The following is a 20,339-nucleotide window of genomic DNA, read 5'->3' as shown; positions in this document are numbered from 1 at the left end:
AGATTGCCCCATCTTCCTTCCGAGGAGTGACTGGTGGGTTTGAACTGCCAGCCTTCGGGTTAGCAGTCAAATGCCTTAGGCACTATGCTACCAGAGCTCCTCATTAGCCTTTAGAGAGATGCAAATCAAAACAACAATGAGAAACTATCTTGCCCCAGCACTAGTAGCAAAGTTCGACAAGACAGAAAATAACAAATGCTAATGACATGGAAAGATTGGGACTCTCATATGCTGCTGGTGGGACTGTAAAATAGTACAATCACTGTGGAAAGCAGTATGACCATTCCTTAAAAGTTGGAATTAGAAATACCATTTGACCCAGCCATCCCATTGTTGTTGTTGTTGTTGTTACGTGCCGTCGAGTCGGCCCCGACTCATAGCGACCCTTCCTTGGGTTTCCGAGGCAATATCACTACGGAAGTAGGATTGCCCAACCTTCCTTCCGAGGAGTGGCTGGTGGGTTTGAACCGCCAGCCTTCTGGTTAGCAGTCAGTGCTTTTAGCCATTATGCTACCAGAGCTCCTAGTAAGTATATATCCTAAAGAAGTGAGAGCGATGACAAGAACAGATATAGGCATACCCACATTCATCGCAGCACTATTCACAAGAGCAAACAGATGGAAACAACCTAGGTGCCCATCAACAGAAGAATGGATAACCAAACTATGGTACGTACACAGAATGGAATACTCTGCAATACTAAAGAATAGTGTAGAATTGACAAAACACCGCGTAATGTGGGTGAACTTGGAGGACATTATGCTGAGTGAAATAAGTCAATCACAGAAGGACAAATATTGTATTAGGCTGTTATTGTAAAAAGTCAAGGAAAGCTTTCTATATGGAAGGAAACTTTCTTTGTTGGTTACTAGGGGTGGGAGGGGAGGGTAGAGAACACTGTTAGATAGGTAGAGACAAGTATTGATTTGGGTGAAGAGAAGGACAATGTACCAAATGTGAGTGATCGACACGGTGGCACTGAGGAAGAAGACGGCATAGAGAGATGCATGGAAAGTACAGACAACAAAGATGAACCCTTTTGCTCATAAAGTACTGTGTTGTCAGTGAAGGCAAACGTTGACATAATGGTGGATAGATGGGTAGATAGGCTGAACTATTAGTTATGTCTATGCGGAGGGGAGTGTGCCTATGACCATGTATAGGGTTGGAAGACAATGTTTCTACAAATGTATTTGTATGTTCTGTAAGAATGTCCAGGTATATAATAGAGCTGACAAGGGACAAGGTTGTAGTCACTTGTTGGCCACAGCGAGCTACCTAGAGGGAGCAAGTAGTTGGACCTGTGAGTTTGGGACTATAGTCAAAGAGGACATCAAGCTCCATTGGCATAACACACTACACAAAACATTGTTCCATATCATACTTTGGCAAGTAGCAACTCGGATCTTAAAAGCTTGCAAGTGACCATCTAGATACAACGATGGGTCTCTCTTCATCCAGAACAACGAAGAATGAAGAAAACCAAAGGTGCATGGAAACAATCCAAGTGACTGGTATACCATGTGATTCTCAGCCTATATGACTATGAGACCTGGAGAATTAGGTGGTGCCCAGCTACCACTGTCAACCACTCGGAGGGGGATCTATGTAGGAAATACTGGATAGAATGGTAGAATGAAAGAACATTGTGGAATAAAACTCAAAATCATTTAAAAAAAAAAAAAGGACCAGGTTTGCTGGTCTGATAGCGCCTGATGGAACCACTGAGACTATGGTCCCTAGCTGCCCTTCAGGTCTAGAATTGAACTCACTTTTGTGGCTTCTAGCCAAACAAAAGACAGGCATATGAGCTGAATATTTACATTAGGTAAATATATTCCTTGGAGAGATCAATCATGGGAGAGTAGAAGGGCTGTGTATGCACAGGAAGACAGTTCAGGGGGCAGGAGTACATGGAGGGAAGGACACAGGGAAGAGGTTACTATAGAGAGGAAGTGGGAGGGGAACTACTGCATTGTGGGAAATTGGAGTCAATGTCATGAGACAAAGTGTATGTGAGCTGCTGTATGGAAAATGTATTTGCTCTGTAAACTTTCACCCAAATCAAAAAGAAAGAAAGAAACTATGGCAAACTTAATGACTTAAAACAAGATGAACCTATTATCTTACAGTTACATAGTTCAGCAGTCCAAAATTAGCCTCACTGGGCTAAAATCAAGGTATCAGCTGGGCTGATTCCCTCTGGAGACTCTAGGAAAAATTCCATTTCCTTACCTTTTCTAGCTTCTAGAAGCTTGCTTACATTCCTTAGCTCATGGCCCCTTCCTCCATCTTCAAAGTCAGTAGCATAACTCTCCTTTCTTCTCTGACCTCTATTTCCATCCTTCTATTTTCCATCTTTGACTTTGACCCTCAGGAGTACATTGCACCCACCAGGACAATCCAGTATAATCTCCCTATCATAAAATGCTTAATCACTGCCGCAAAGTCCCTTTTGCCATGTGAGGTCACCGATTCACAGGTTTCAGGCATTAGGACAACTTGGCATGGGGGGTGGGGGTGGGGGGGCACAGTGTTCTGTCTACCAGAAGAGATTGGTTATTTCTTATCCCTCTTACTCCATGAATTGATGCTGTTGGCCTGACAGTGATCCTTCCTTCTACAGCTGCAACTCCCTCTCACTGGGTCCAGTAACTAACTTTATTTTTCTCCCTTAGGTTCTTCTGGATTAGAGATAGTCACAGTACCCACTACACTTTCCTTTGGTGCCTTAACAACTCTTTTGGTCTCTACTCACACCTCTGAAGTAGTCCTGTAATTAAACTATCATTAAAATCCCAGCTGACTAATACAGCCACCACCCGTCTTAGTATATCTTAATTCACACTGTTCACCTATCAGGTCTAGAACAGGCACAAAACACACACACACTCTAAATGTTAATGCAATATGCAAGACTGTTAGTTTCAGGAAAACAGGGGATTGTTATCATGTGCCACTATAGCAGTCACAGCACAAAGCCTAATGCTTGCATCTGGAAAATAAATATATCTGATGAGATAAGTATGCAGAATAATAATCCCTCATTTTCTCTCAATTACATCCACGGAACAGAAATAACAGCCTACTTAAAATCCACAATAGAAAGTTTCCTCTTTGATTTCCTTTTGTTTATTTTTCAATCAACTAGGGAAACTGACTTCATGGCCTAACGTAAGTGATTTCTGAGCAACTAGATAAGCCACTGTCTGAGCTGCCAATGTTTCTTTCTGTTCTTGCTCATGCAGATAATTTTTAGATATTTTTCTGGTCTCTTCTTCTGCCTGAGCAGCCAAACTCACATATGAAAATTGAATAGTTGTGGTTAATTTTTTCTTTGTAGAAAATATTTCCCTTCAACTAGCTTGTCTTCAAAATCTTTTTAAAGTGTGTTGCCACCCTTGGAGTTATGCTTCTTGTATTAGTTTAGGGTTTGGATGATCTTTCCAGCATTCAATAAGATTCAATGTTTTCCTATGAACTATTTACCTAAAATCATAGAATAAAAAACAGCATTGATACCCTAAAAGGCAGTGTTTATCATACCAACAGAAAATTGATTTTTTTCACCTCTCAAGGATATTTCCAGAAAAACATTTGCCCTAGCTTTCCATTAAATACATCTCCAGTAGCTCAGCAGCTTCTCTCTTAGATTTTCATGATGAAAATCTTGCCACTGTGTTTCCTTTTTTCTCTCTTATATCATGATAATGATGATGGTGGTGGTGGTAGTAATTACTGAAACAAACATAAATACAACAGAAGATTATATTTGTATAGTTCTTCAGACTTTACAAGGTATTAAGATATGCTTTATATTATTTGATCATGATCAAACCTGATTGACATATTCATGAAACCAATTTAAATTTTTATTTCAGGCCTTGTTTAAACTTGGTTCAAACAATAAGAAGTATTGACTGAAAAAACAGCTTCTGAAAAAATCTTCTGAAAAATTTCTTCTTTCAACCATTCATCCATCCATTGAGCAAACAAACATAGGTGTATCATTTCATTGTTTGTTTGTTTTATAGAAGTTATCTTTTACCATAGTTTGGGTAAAAGTTTACAGAGCAAATTAGTTTTCATTAAACAATTTATACATATTTTGTGTCGTGACATTAGTTGCAATCGCCTCAATGTAACAGCACTCTTCCCACTTCCTCCCCTTCTTTCCTGCCCCTTCCTGCCTTCTGGGCTTTGCTTTGGGGCAAATATTGCCCTTTTGGTCTCATATAGGGGTGTTATTTTCACTTGATAGCCTTGTCTAGTGTTTGGCAAACACAGGTGTTTTTTATGTGTTTAGGATAAGGCTGAGCCCCTGCTATTGGAAAGCTTACCATATAGTGATAGGCAAGACCAATGCTTCTGAAGAAATGCACAGGAAGGGAACCCAACCCACTCTAGTTGGATCATGGAAGGCTTCCTGGGTAAGGATATACCTAAACTAAGTCCTGAAGGACGGAAAGAGATAGCTATTCAAAGGAGTAGGGGGACAGATTCTAGAAAAAGGGATTAGTGTGTGCAAAAGCACAGAAAGAGAAATGCTTCAAATATACTAATATGGTAGGAAGAAATCATCCAGAGAGCATTCATGGAGCAAGGGGAAGGGAGAATTTGAAGAATGGAATCAGCACTTATTAAAAGCCCTAAAGAGTTACCGTGGGGACATTCACCATGGGTGAGATAGGAGTTATTGCTTAATAGGTACGGAGTTTCTGTTTTGGCTGAGGAAAAAGTTTTGGAAACAAAAGGTGATGATGGTTGCATAACATTGTAAGTGTGCTTAATGCCACTTGAAAACGGTTAAAATGGCAAATTTTATGTTGTGTATATTTTACTCCAGAAAAAACCTAGAAGTGTAAGGAGATTTACAAAGACACAATCTAATAAAATTCTCTGTATGAAATTAGTATTGGTAATATTTGACCAGAACAATAGGAAAGGTCTGATGAGAAAGATACCAAATAGTAATAACATTAACTTCCACAATGGGTCTGCTGCCTCATCTTTAAATTTCACATGAGTTGCATGTCTTCATTTAGAGGGTTATTGTAAACTAAGAATGAGAAATTAAGGCTTTTGAATAGAGGCCACCATCTGAATCGTCGCCAAAGCCAGCCTTTGCTTTGGATCACCAGCAATGGCACCACCCAACAAGGGGCAATGTGCCTAAGTCAAAGCCTTTTTGAGCTGTGACTAAATCTTTTTTAAAAGCTGGATATATAAATAATAAACACATGGAATGAAGAACAGCACACGCATCAAGTGGTAGACCCTCAGGATTCTGTAGCAGTCTGTCACTTCTTACCCCACTTCATGAGCCCTTCCTGAGTCCCTGGACTTTATGATCCTTCTAAGCAGCCATGTGCCCATGAATAATGTCAGTTAGGACTCATTTGTACATCCAGGAGAGCTGTTCCACATTTCTATTTAAATGAAGATTCTTGAGAGACACTGGTATGTTTTCTTTTTAAATTCTTACTCTCTAGAACATACTATAAGGAGGGCCTCAGACAGTTTTCAACATATAAATTAATTAAGGCAAATAAAACTATTTCTGATGCTCTGAAACATGTTTTAATTTCCAGTTGGCTTATATGTTTTCTCTCAGGAAAAGCCCACTGACTTGATAGTCTCCTGTGCCTTGGTACCCTGTGCACAATAGTTTATAATAAGAGCTAAGCCCTATGATAAGCACTTGGATTCTCATTATTTGAATCACAAATCTAATTGAAGTGTGACCCTTTGGAAAATATTTTTACTGAAATGTTTATTGGATAATATCTAACAAAGGTTAATCATAAGCACAGCCATTAAATATTAAAGGTCACCCCATCACATTGAAAACCAGCCTGTGCTTTGTCCCAGTGGGCTTTGACAGGCCCAGGTGGTGATGGGTCAGAGTGGTGATGCCAGAGGCAGGCTGCAGTGAAGACCCTAATTGTGATTTTTCTTCTGGTCGTTTATGATTTAATTCAGACTCAGCCTCCATTCCTCTTTTCAGTCCTTTAGCATTTGTTCCCCATAATTTTACCTATCTGTAACAATTTTTATAGGTCACTGTTATTGGAACTTCATTTGGTCTTCTGTAAGTACAATTGAAATTGGTAAGTTTTCACCAGAAGTGCTGAAGGCAGTGTTTCAAAGTAATTTTCAGGTATGCTGAGGTGTGTGAAGCTTAACTTACTATGTCATGGAAATTAAGACATCTGCTATAAATTAAAAGCAAAGCTAATATTCATTTACTCAACCATCACTAACTGAGGGCCTACTTCTCAGGAACTGTGACAGGTATAAACAATACACTTGGTTTCTCAAGCCTCCACTTGAAATCTTCTTTTTGGTTCTTTTATTTTATCATTTTTTCCATTCACTTTAGCTACTCCATCTTAAAGAGCAAGTTTCAGAATTTCTTCTGACATCCATTTTGGTCTTTTCTTTCTTCCCTATCTTTGAATAACCTTTTTCTTTCTTCATGTATTATGTCCTTGATGTCGTCTCTCAACTCGTCTATTCTTCGGTCATTAGTGTTCAGTGCATCAAATCTATTCTTGAAATGGTCTTTAAATTCATGTGGGATATACTCAAGGTTATAATTTGGCTCTTGTGGACTAGTTTTCTCTTTAACTTCAACTTGAATTTGCATATGAGCAACTGATGATCTGTTCTGCAGTCAGTCCTTGGCTTTGTTGTTATTGATGATATTCAGCTTCTCCATCATCTTTTTCTACAGATGTAGTCTATTCCTGTGTATTCTATCCATTGAGGTCCACATGTATAGTCACCGTTTATGCTGTTGAAGAAAGGTATTTGCAATGACTAAGTCATTGGTCTTGCAAAATTCTATCATGCAATCTCTGGTATCATTTCTATAACTCAGGCCATATTTTCCAACTACTGATCTTTCTTCTTTGTTTCCAACTTTTGCATTCCAACTGTTCAGCCATTTCAGGAGGTAGCATATGATCAAGAACTGATGGTGTTGAAGGAAGAAGTCCAAGCTTCACTGAAGGCATTGGTGAAAAATAAGGCCCCAGGAACTAACAGAATACCAATTGAGATGTTTGAACAGATGGATGCAATGCTAGAAGTGTTCACTTATCTATGTAAAGAAATTTGGAAGACTGGCCAACTGACTAGATCCATATATGTGCCTATTTCAAAGAAAGGTGATCTAATAGGATGAGGAAATTGTTGAATGATAGTATTAATCTCGTACACAAGTAAAATTTTGCTAAAGATAATTAAAAATGGCTGCAGCAGTACATCAACAGAGAACTGTCAGAAATTCAAGCCAGATTCAGAAGAGGACATTGAACAAGGGATATCACTGCTGATATCAGATGAATCTTGGCTGAAAGCAGAGAATACTAGAAAGATGTTTACTTGTGTTTTATTGACTGTGCAAAGACATTCAACTCTATGAATCACAACAAATTTTGGATAACATTGTGAAGAACAGAAATTCCAGAACACTGGTATGTAGTGCCTAAGGCACTTGACTGCTAACCAGAAGGCTGCTGGTTCAAACCCACCAGCCACTCCTAGGAAGGAAAGTTGGACAATCTACTTCTGTAGTGATACTGCCTTGGAAATCCAAGGAGGGGTCACTATGAGTCAGGTCCGACTCAACAGCACATAACAACAACAACAACAAACTGTGCTCATGAGGAACCTGTCTATAGACGAAGAGGCAGTCATATGAACTGAACAAGGGGACACTGCATGGGTTAAAATCAGGAAGGGCATGCATCAGGGTTGTATCATTTCTCCACACTTACTCAATTGTATGCTGAAGAAATAATCCAAGAAGCTGGGCTATATGAAGAAGAATGTGGCATCAGGATTGGAGAAAGACTCATTAGCAACTTGTGATATGCATATAATGCAACACTGCTGCTGAAAGTGAAGAAGACTTGAAGCACTTACTGATGAAGATTAAAGACTATAGCCTTCAGTATGGATTACACCTCAACATAAAGAAAACAAAAATCCTCACACCTGGACCAATAAGCCACATCATGATAATAAATGGAGAAAAGACTGAAGTTGGCAAGAATTTTACTTAGATCCACTATAAACATGTAAGGAATCAGCAGTCAAGACATCAATGTATTGCACTAGGTAGATCTGCTGCAAATGACCTCTTTAAAGTGTTAAAGCACAAAGATGTCACTTTGAAGACTAAGGTGCACCTCACCCAAGCCATGGTATTTTCATTTACCTCATATACATATGAAAGCTGGGCAATGAATAAGGAAGGTCAAAGAAGAATCAATGCTTTTGAATTATGGTGTTAATGAAGACTATTGACTATACCATGGACTACCAGAAGAACAAGGACATCTTTCTTAGAAGATGTACAGCAGAATGCTCCTTAGAAGGGAGGATGGTGAGACTTCATCTTACATTCTTTGGACATGTTATCAGGAGGTATCAGTGACTGGAAGGACATCATACTTGGTAGAGGGTCAGCCAAAAAGAGGAAAACCCTCAGTGAGATGGATTGACACAGTGACTGTAACCATGGACTCAAACACAGCAACAATCATGAGGATGGCACAGGACCAGGCAGTGTTTCATTCTGTTGCACATAGGGTCTCTATGAGTCAGAACCTACTCAACGGCACCTAACAAGAATAACAACAGAGATAATACAAAGACAATAAGGGTGTCTGAGGTCTAGAGTCAGTGGGAGAAAACAGCCTGTAAGCAAAGAATTATGATGGAACTAAATTATGTCTAAAATCATTAGTCACAAAACTGATCCATGGCAAAGTCCTTCATGAAATAAGGACCAGAGTTTATTGGTTTAAAATTCTAAAAGAGCTCAATTCCTCATACCTAATTATAATTGAGGACCATTTCAGTCATGTATAATGATGCAAAATAGGTTCTGCTAGTGTGCTAGTGAGGACAATTAACTGACTACAACCAGCTAAGCATCTTTGTGGAGATGTCTGAGTAACCCTTAAGCAGAGTCTGCCATGACTTGGGGCTGGCATAAACCCAGGATTTAATCAAATTCTTATCTAGATTTCATTGAGTCAAACCAAATACATTCTATATGACTTGGCTACAAAAATACATACAGAGCAGAGTTTCAATTATTTCCTGCAACCTGAACTATTAACCACTTAAGAAATACTGAAATTTTTGCCTTTATTTGCTTTGGCCTCCAACAAGAAGAAGGAAAAGTGTTACCTGCAGAACTCCAAGGAAGTTCAAGGATTAGGCAATAATTTTGTTAAAGAAAAATCTGCCATGGTGTACGAGCCCTGTAGCAATGCAAAACTTGTTCAGCTATGTCATGAGACAGCAGTCTTATATCACTCTACCATAGGCTGCCTCGGAAACCCAAGGAGGGGTCTCTATGAGTCGGGGCTGACTCGACGGCAAATAACAACAACAACAACAACAACCATAGGCTGGCGGTTCAAACCCACCAGCCACTCCTCGGAAGGAAGATGGGGCAATCTACTTCCATAGTGATACTGCCTCGGAAACCCAAAGAGGGGTTGCTATGAGTCGGGTCTGACTCGATGGCACACAATAACACCACCACCACCATACCCTTAAGACACTGCATTAAGGTTGTTAGTTGCCCCAAGGTGACGACAGATAAAAGTATTTATTCCATAGAGAGAAATACATACATAGAATTCATGTTATGTTTTTTGGTTCCTTCCTTGTCAGATTTCTAAATCTGACATCTCCTTAACTCAAACAAAACCACACACTCACACACTCTCCTCTATCTGGTGATCCCATACCATTTTATTTTATTTTATTTCTCTGTAATAGAAATTATATGTATCAGTGATATATAGTAATTGTCCTATTTACCCACTTTCTTCCCAACTAGATGAAAGTTTGTTGTAGACAGAAACCATGCCAGTTATCTATCTCTAAACCAAGTAGACTGCCTAGTACATAACATGTGCTCAGAAAATATTTGCTGAATGAAGTAGCTTAAGTCTAGGAGGAAAAATAGAGAAATATAAATTAGTAGCTAAGTGTGATAAATAATGGAGTGGGTCCCGTGGTGGATGAACAGAGAGATAGGACACCTCTGCTTGGGAAGTGAGCAAGGTCAAGGAAAGTGTCACAAAGAATATGCTTGGGCTGGCCTTGAGGAAAATCAGATTGATTACCAGACTTATGGAGGAAAGAAAGCAAAGGAGCAGTGGCCTGTGGAAGGGCCCGGATACACCTATGGTGCATTTGGGGCAAAGAATCAGTGTGGCTACTTTGCAGGGGTGAGATGGAGGAGGCCAGGAAAGAAAAGATAAGCCACACTGAGAAGTTGGGACCTTTTCTTGCAGGCAGTGAGAGGACTTTTGAACAGCTTTCCATCAGCTTTACTTAGTTTCTCAGTCCTGCTATAACAGAAATACCAAAAGGGGATAGCTTTAGCAAACAGAAATTTATTTTCTTACAGTTTAAAACTCAGACTTACTGCCATCAAGTTGATTCTAATTCATAGTGACCCCCTTTGGGTTTCCAAGGTGGTAAATCTTTACAGAAGTAGATTGTCCCATCTTCTTTCCACAGAGCGGCTGGCTGGTTTAAACAGCCAATCTTCTGGTTAGCTGTCAAATGCCTTAGGCATCATGCCACCAGAGCTCTTACAGTTTAGGAGGCCAGAAGTCCAAATTCAGGCCACTGTCCCTAGAGGAAGTCTTCCTCTCTCTGTCGGCTTTGGGGGGAAGGTCCTTCTCTCTCTTCAGCTTCTATTCTTTGGTTCCTTGGCAATCATCGGGTGGCATGTCTCTTCCCCTCCATTTGTGCTTCTTCCTCTGTGCCTGGTCTTTCTTTTTCGTATCTCAAATGTGGTAAGTTTAAGACACACCCTACACACCTACTGCTGATCATTCTGAAAAGGATCACAGTAGGAGATCCTGGATAGAGTGGGAGAAAAATGTGGAACAAAACTCAAAATCATTTAAAAAAAAAAAAAAAGAAAAGAAAAAACAGGCTTACTGGTCTGATAGAGATTGGTGGAACCCCCAAGACTATGGCTCTTAGTCACTCTTCAAGCCTGGAACTGAACTCACCCCCTTGGCTCAACTTTTAGCCAAATGATAGATGAGCCTGTATGGTAAACAGTGACGAACTCGTTAGAACCATCAATTATAGAAGATCAAAAGGATAGCATTTGCCCAGAGATAAAGCTCAGAAGAAAGGCAGGAAGGGATAGGAAAGAAGGGCAAAGGGAAACATTAAGCACAGTGGGAAGGGTCCTATTACATTGTGGACACTGCAATTAATGTCAAAAAACTAACTATGTATGATTTGTTGAATGGAAAACCAATTTGCTCTATAAACTTTCACTAAATGATAATAAATACTTTTTAAAACTATACTAACATAAAGAGCTCCAGTGGCACAGTGCCTAAGGCACTGGACTTGTAACCAGAAGGTTGGAGGTTCAAACCTACCAGCCACTCCACTGAAGGAAGATGGGGCAATCTACTTCCATAAAGATGTACCACTTCGGAAACCCAATGGGGTCGTTATGAGTTGGAATTGACTCGATAGAATGAGTTTGGTTTTGGTACACTAATATAGCCTCATTCACATAGCAAAGAAAACCCTATGTGCAGATGAGAGGATATCCACATGTAAAAGGATTAGGATTTGCAATACATATTTTGGGGAGAGACACAATTCAATTAATAAGACATACTAAGATTTCCCTTAGAAGAATGACTGTGGTGACAATGAGAAGAGACTGGTAGAGGGTGACCATTTGGATACTTCAGATAAAGGCCTGGATTGAGCTAGTTAGCAATGGGGATACATATGAAAGCAAAACAGATGTAGAGAAATGAGGAAATAAAGAGGAGTTCAGAGTGACCCCCAGATTTCTGCCTAGGTTGGAAGGTGATGCCTTTAACTAAATTAGGAATGAGGAGAAAATCTGCTTTAGGAGGAAGGTAATAAGCCCAGTCTGCTGGTGTTGAGTTGCAGTCACCTATCGGACATCCAGATGAAGATGTTTAGTAATCAACGGATTATGTGAATCTGACACTCAGATGAGAGTCAGGCCAGGAATGGAGACTCTCTCTTTGGAACTCTTGTTTTACTTTTACAGTTTAACACTATCTATACATGAGGTTTCAGTCATGGTTCAGGACTGCTGGGGGAGGAATAATTGATCCCTCTTCTGCCGCAAGCAAGCTACTCAACTTCAAGCAATGCCTGAAAGGAGATCATTAAGATCTGAAGACAGAAGTTGCATACATTGTCCTTGAAACAAATTAATTTAGTGCTGTCTTTCTCGGTTCTTCTGTGGAATGTGGAAGTCGTGCTACTGAGGCCAATATCTTCCATTGCCCAAAAATCATACTTCCAAAGTCCACCAAGTGCTCAGAGGGAAGTCTTTGCCTTTGTTCCACAGGAATCCAACTCCTTACAGAATCCTCTTTAAGTAGAGACACCCCTTGAACATGCCACTTCTCCCACTTTGATGGGAGCTGGGGGCTTATTTTAATGTCCTCTTGCCATTGTGATGGCAGCTTTATGTTCCTGTTCTTGCCCGGCCTGCAGTGCCAAGCCAGCTTCCCTGAATGCATCGTGATAACACTCTGCTGTAGCAAGCTTATCTGTAATTCTCTCTGCATTATAGAGTTTAGGCTGTGATCGGCTTTGTTTAAGGCACCCAACTAAAATAGCACTTTTGCAAAGCAACTCATTGTACTTTTCCTGGCCAATTTGTCATAAGTGACTTGCACTAAAATTAAATATATTTTAATTCAAAGGTTCCTGACAGTAATGATGCTGTGGGAGTTACATGATGTGCTCATGGTTGCACCTCTTTTGACTTTAAATATCTATTAACAAAGACTAAATGGGAATGGTTTATGGAACCCAGGCTTTCTGACAGTTCAGGAGGAATTGCTTAACCAGCTTCTGGCAATCAGGTGTGAGTGTGGCAAAGATTTAGCAAGGGCACTTGTCTGGTGTGAACAATGGAAAATCTCAGTTTTAATTCAAAGGACCATAATAGAAAACTCATCATCAAACTTGAGTATCAACCAACTTTGTAAACCACTGTTTATAAAGAAGCAGTATCATAATAGCACCTAGGGAAATTTAAATGATGTATGACAGAAATTCTCAGAGCAGCACAAAAACAGATCACTCTCTCCAATATGCTGAATTATGCTGCACTAAGTCCAAAGTTGATACTGTGTTCAATTAAGAAGCTTAAAATATTTACGTCTTGATTCAGGAAGCAAAGGTGCCAGGTTATTTTGACTTGTGGGCGCAGACATATTCCCTATCTCCAAAGAAATAAATGCTGGATAGCTAACAACTATCTTTGCTTTATAAGATAAATGTGACAGAGTACCACAACCTTCTCGGTCTGATATTTTAATGTCTATGAAGTCCGGTGTTCAGATTCAGGACACAGCCAAGGATTGATTTAGTCTCCTATAAGAAGCAGGGGGCTGCAACCAAATTGTTCAGATGGTCTCTGGAAACTGGATAGAGAGAGAGAGAGATGATAGGTAGATAGATGACAGAGAGATGTGTGCCATTGAGTGGACTCCCATTCATGGTGACCTTATGTACAATGGAATGAAACATTGCCTGGTCCCATTTTATCCTCTGATTGCCAAATGTTCAAGTCCACATTGTGGCTATTGTGCCAATCCATCTCACTAAGGACCGGCCTCACCCTCATTGGCCCTCTGCTTCACCAAATATGACGTCCGCCAGCGACTGGTCCCTCCTAATGACATGGCCAAAGCTAGTGAGTTCTGTTGTGATCCACAGGGCTTTCTTTGGCTAATTTTCAGAAGTAGATCTCCAGACCTCTTTTCCTAGTCTGTCTTAGTCTGGAAGCTCCACTGAAACCTGCCTACCAGGAGGGGACCCTGCCAATATTTGGAATACCTGTGACATAGCTTCCAGTGACATGCAAGCCCCACAATATGATACACTGACATACAAGTGGTGGGGTAAGCTAGGAATGCTTTTTTAATCCATTGGAAATGCAACTGGAGTAAAACAATCTTCGACTGACTTCATTTTTTCTTTTTTTTAATTAACAGGTAGGAGATCAAATCATTGAAATCAATGGGGAAAGCACAAGGGACATGACCCATGCCAGAGCAATAGAACTCATCAAATCTGGAGGAAGAAGAGTGCGGTTACTGCTAAAACGCGGAACGGGACAGGTCCCAGAGTATGGTGCGTTTCACGTTTTGATTCACCTCTGGTGTGTTTCTTCTGTGTACTGTAAATGCCTATGCTTAGTTATACAACTACATCAGTTATCTACTTGTATCAAAATATATATTTAGCTAGCAATAGACAAATATACACATATGTGTGCTTAAGCTAAAGATAGATACCTCTTTTGCTCCCTCAGTTAGGTAATGTGTAAGATGTCACAAGTAGGGCTTTTCAGGGCATCTCTGAGTGTGTTGGGAGATCCAGCCACCACTGACAGATTAGAACTTCTGTAATTCAACTGACAGTCCTCTGTTCATTTGAGTCCACAGTAATGTATCAGTTATTTCCAAAAATCGTTTATGCATCAAACTAGCCCTTAGGATTTGTAAATGGGGACAGGGGCCAAATCAGAACAAATCCTCAGGGTATAAACATTAAAACATAAACTTCAGTTTGTTACAGTTCATAATAGTTGCATTTCCTTGGTATTTTGGGGATTATTCCAGAAATCCAAATCCATTCCTTTCTTTTGTGTATGTCTGTATATACATATATGGGAGCTCTGGTAGTGTAGTGCCTAAGGCATTTGACTGCTAACCAGAAGGCTGGTGGTTCAAACCCACCAGCCACTCCTCAGAAGGAAGGTTGGGTGATCTACTTCCGTAGTCACACTGCCTCAGAAACCCAAGGAAGAGTCACTGTGAGTCAGATACGACTCAACGACAGTGAGTTTTATATATATATATATATATCTTTTCCTCAGAGGGAAGGTTGGGCAATCCTACTTCCACAGTGATACTGCCTCAGAAACCCAAGGAGGGGTCGCTATGAGTCGGGGCCGACTCGATGGCAAATAACAACAACAACAACATATATAGCTTTAAAGTCCATTTTAATTCATAGATTTGCCTCAGAAGTTTTTTAAGATATTATGTCACAACAGCCCATTTCAGACACCAAGGACAGTATAGCTCTAATGTCTCAGAAACTGCTGGGTGGTCATTACATAAAAAGCATCAACCCTGGAGCTAATCCACTTCTGGGTGAACTCAAACTTTCAACCTTTCCATTAACAGCCAAGTGTGTTAACCCTTCACATCACCCAAGAACTCTCAGTCAACAACAGCCCACACAATACTCATCTACCTTCAGTAAACAGGATCCACCTGTGGATCCGAGGAATTAGCTCAAATTAAATGTAAACTGCAGATTTGGAAAAACTGATTCTCACTTCAACCCCTCCCCTCCCTAAAATCTCTAAATGGTACTTTTTCACTCAAATTATACTTTTTCTCTATCTAAATAATTAACATCTCCTTATTTAGCAAGGCAAATGGAGTTCTGAATTCAGTTGAAACCTCTGAACTCAAAGGCCTTTAAATACATTATGTCCAGTGTCTTGCTCCTACCGCAAAGCCAACACAAAGGGCTGGCAAGGCCTCACATTAAGAGTCAGAAAGTGTGCCGAGGTTTCTGTAGGACTGGCTTTATACCCGAGGAAATATTTTATCCCAGTTCCCACTCTTGGTGCTTTGGGTCTAAGGACATAATTTTAAATATTAATATTAGCAATCAGCACAATCCTGATCCTGCTAAATAAGCAAATTTGGCACCTGCATTAATTCCTTTGTAAAGAATCTGAACTTCTGGAATAGGTTTTTGCACCCTAGAGCATTAATTGATTTAGTAACATCAAAATGACCTGTGAGATTCTATCCTTCTAAAAAACACCTCATTTTAAAGCTGTATTTCACTCCATAGCAAGACCTGAGTATTATCTATACCAAGGGATTTTCATAGAGTTGATATTGCTTTTATTGTTCTAACAAGTTAATCTTTACAAAGGTTCATCTGAATAACATGGTTATCCTGAGATTTTTATTCTTTTGTAGAATCACTACTTGGTCCATACTTTCATCATCCACCATGCCAGCTGCTAGTCTATAGTGAGCAGTTAGAGCTGTCTACCGACCTCCCTGTGGAATAACTCACACTATAATGCATGAGTATGGAGCTGCCTCAAATCATCTTTAAGAAGAAATAAAATCATATCTTTAAATAAGACAAAAATTTTAAGATCATGGCAATGTTATCCCATTAATTTTTAACATTATCCAAAAATATCTGGTAAGGGTTAAATTCTGAAAACAACCAACACAGAGAATTTGCTAAATATCTGGGCACACTCTTGATGGGCCAATCATCAATATTAACTATAGTTATATTGTAAAATTTCTTATATTCTTCTAAATTCTTCTAAAATGTAACATTACTTACAGGTAATATTAGATCAACACATTTGATGTTAGATGGACATAGATTTTGACTGTAAAATAACTTTAGAAATTGTGTCACAAAAGAGAATGTTATAAAATAGAGCAATCTGCTTTAGGGAGGTAAAACAATCAGCACAAGCTGAGTAAACATTAGTTCTTCAGGAAAATGTGAGCTAAAAGATGCATGATTACACTTGAGACCAAGAAGTTTAGGGATCAGATCGGCATCTTAGAAAATAATGCTATCAAATGGTCTTTCTCCAATTAGAGACTAATGAAGGGAGGTGTTTCAGGGGTCCCCAAAATCACCCCCATGGTCAGAGGCAGCATCTGGGACAATCCAGATACAGGCGTCTCTATGTTCTCTGCCTCCTAAGAAGGGTCACCCAGAGCACACTCCTCCCAGAAATAAAAATGCAGCAACATGTGTGCAGTGCTTCTGCCCACAGAGTCCATTAGAGACTCAACACTCAAGGTTTTCACTTGAGGCTAGAAGAAGCTCTGGTAACACAGTGCCTACAGATTCTGACTGCTACCCAGAAGGTTGGTGGTTCAAACCCACCAGCCACTCTGCAGAAGCAAGACTAGGCAAGCTACTTCCATAAAGATTTACCACCTCAGAAACCCAATGGGGGTAACTATGAGTCAAAATTGACTCAATGGCAGTAGGTATGGTTTTTTTTGGTTTAGTCATGCAGGCCCCTTTGCCTAGCATGTGCCAAAATTGCAGACTCCAAGAAGGAAAGCAGGTGTTCAGCATAAACCACATGGTTTATACAGTTCAGGGACAGTGAGCCACCCCTAGCATTTAGGTAATGTTTTATATTAGCATAAAAGAAAAAAAAAACCTCACTGCCATCAAGTCAGATCTGACTCATAAGACCCCCCCCCCTTGGGTTTCCAATGCAGTATCTCTACAGAAGCAGACTGCCCAATTGTCCTTCCAAGGAGTGGCTGGTGGGTTTGAACCACCAGCCTTCTGGCTAGCAGACAAATGCCTTAGACACTACACCACCAGAGCTCCTTTATATTAGTATAGGGGACTATTTTTACCAACCATGTTCCCAGATGCCAGCCAAGGGCCAAGCTTGCAAGCAGGCCTTCCAAAGGAGAACAGTCTCAGGCCTCAGGGGCAAACCAAAGCAGGAGTCACATTCAGAGACTGTCCAAATGAGCCCAAGTACAAGGCGTGCTCACAGCTAAGGAACACCATCATTCCTCCAGCACCAGTTCAATAAAGTAGATCATAAAACAGAAGGTGTTGCTCAAGATAAAGCAGGGTGCATTTTAAAAATTAACAATACAAGTAATAAAAATAACAAAAGAAAATTCTCAAACTTACCAGAACACATAATCAAGAACATAATCCACTTTGTCCAAATGCACCCTACTCTCAGGAAAACCGATTTTTATGTCAAATAGAAATATAATCCTGTGTGCTGTTTCCTTTGTGTTCCGAGCTCTGGTAGCATAGTGGCTAAAGCACTTGACTGCTAACCAGAAGGCTGGCGGTTCAAACCCACCAGCCACTCCTCAGAAGGAAGGTTGGGCAATCCTACTTCTGTAGTGATACTGCCTCGGAAACCCAAGGAGGGGTCACTATGAGTCGGGGCCGACTCGACGGCACACAACAACAACAACACCAACAAACTTGTTTGATTGTTGAAGGTTATCAGAATCCATGGGAGACATATTTTAGCCTGTGAGGTTAAGTGTTCAGATATAATTGGGAAGAGTGAACTTTGAAAATGAGGGTACAAGTGGACAAGTCCTATGGAAGGGTTAGAAGTGATATCCCTGTTGGTAGCAGCCCTCCCTCTGGTATCAACAGAATTCAGAACACAGAACAGCTTTGAAGCAGGACCCTTATCTGGACTTTTGGACACAGCAAGGAAAAGCTGATCTCAGACAAGAGAAATACAAAACTCTCACTCTGAGTTTTTAAGGTGATCTGTGACTGAGAGATAAACTCAGGTACAATAGGAAGAAAAAACTACCAAGGGCAATCTGTCAGATTATTGACTAAACAAAATCAGTGTGAATCCAAGTGAGCTGAGGAAAGGAATAAATATGCTGCAAATACGCCCTCCGTAATTACCGTGAGAATAATCGTCAGACGACACCTCAGCCAATTCAGGGGCATAAATCAACACACGAAGGCAGTGACTGTACACAGTCGAGCAGCTGCAAGGGTAGTTAGAAAACGATAAGGGCTTTGAAGGAGAAGTTGTTTTTATAGTTAAGTCCTTGAAAGCGATGCTCAGGAGATAGGTACTTCAACTCCAGGCGTCACGATAAGAATGTGTTGATTATAAACTCAATGGAAAGCGTGAGCTCCAGCTGCACGATACACATCTCAACAACCAGCAGGGATAAGGGAACTTCCCTCCACCACACTGAAAGAAGAACCAAAAAACGACGCCCCAAAAGCAGTGCCCCCCTTAAAACTAGCTGTTGCTGTTCAGATGAAATCTAAGAAGGTTAAGAGAAAAAGGAAGCATGCGTCATGATTTTACAACTGCTCAGAATGAATTACACAAATTAGCGCCCTGCCTTGAAATACAGGTGTCCTTCATTAGCATTCAAGGAGCACAACTTGAGTGAACACTTGATTAATAAACTGAGCCACAGAGCCATGGCTGGCTGTGGTAAATAGAGAAGGTATGGAATGAAAAATCCCTAACACAAACACTCTGGACCAATGCGGAAGCATTTCCCCTGGTGATATTTGCTGTTCAGATTTGATCAAAATAAAGCAAAAGAGAAATTTGTTTTTCAGCCATGATTGGTACTCTAGCCTGTTAATTCTCTTAAGAAACAACAGGCAGATCATTATGAATATAACACAAAGGAAGTCCGATTGTAAGTGGTAGTCTCGAGACCCTTAAGAAGCCAGGTAAAGTTAAAAAGGATGAAGCAGTATTTGCACACTATAAATGTAAAACTGCCACTGAACACCAAGTGCCCACACAAAGGGAAAGAAATACCAAACCAATTAATTGTATCTTCAACAGGTTTTTACCTTATTACAAGTCCTTGGAGAATGAAATTGTTTCTATTTTGTAAGTATTAAAAAAGTGCACTAATAGAGAGTAGATAGAGAAAAGATATCTCAGCCAGAGACTATAGCTGATGAATTGGCTAAATCATCATTTAGTTAAAGGTCTTCCTTTAATCCATAAACAGAAATGATTTATAATAATGTTTCAGATCACCAAGTTAAACAGTACTGGTCTCTACTTATAGGACAATAAGCAATGTTTATTGGTTTATTCCTCTTTACAAATATACACTTACAAAGAAGCATTATAAACATACCCTCTTAATCTTGTTTACAATTATTTACTCAGTAAGTCTTTTCTTCCTTCTCATCATACAAAGATAAATTCCAGACAGTATACTCCTACCAACTATTTCGTATGAAATAAATTACGTGACTAATGTAATTTATTAATAAATTAATATGTTCTCAAATAAGCCAGTATTTACTGAGCATGTACTATACACAAAGCACTTTGCAGGCACTGAAGGTAGGACATAGTCTTGGCCCTCAGTGAGCCTACAATCTAATCATGAGGATACATGTAACAAGTGATTCTAACAGTGATGACAGATGACAAGGTCTCTCTGATGAAAAGACTAAAATGAGTTTTATTGATTATTTTTAGAATTTCACTAGTACTTCTGGAGGGTTAAGGATACTTGAAAAAGACTTGCCTTCTTAGGTTTGTTAAGCCTTCCCTTTATGACAGTTGTACTAATAATTCGTATTGTTTACCCAGAGTAGAGGAGCTCTGGTAGCATAGTGCCTAAGGCACTTGACTGCTAACCAGAAGGCTGGCGGTTCAAACCCACCAGCCACTCCTCGGAAGG

The 20,339-nt window shown here is 39.9% G+C and overlaps 1 protein-coding gene across 1 annotated transcript in view; it reads left to right on the top strand.

Moving 5' to 3' along the window:
* Positions 1-20,339, top strand: part of MAGI2 (membrane associated guanylate kinase, WW and PDZ domain containing 2) — a 1,828,989-nt gene that overhangs the window by 1,747,540 nt on the left and 61,110 nt on the right. The window contains exon 21 of the mRNA XM_007945217.1: positions 14,067-14,205. Within this exon, the coding sequence (XP_007943408.1) occupies positions 14,067-14,205 (139 nt within the window). The remainder of the gene's footprint in view (positions 1-14,066; positions 14,206-20,339) is intronic.

The sequence above is a fragment of the Orycteropus afer genome, unplaced genomic scaffold (genome assembly GCF_000298275.1).
Source record: "Orycteropus afer afer isolate SDZICR_OR568_19922 unplaced genomic scaffold, OryAfe1.0 scaffold00007, whole genome shotgun sequence".
NCBI lineage: Eukaryota > Metazoa > Chordata > Mammalia > Tubulidentata > Orycteropodidae > Orycteropus > Orycteropus afer.
The sequence above is the reverse complement of the archived record's forward strand: the minus strand, read 5'-3'. Positions and strand labels throughout refer to the sequence as shown.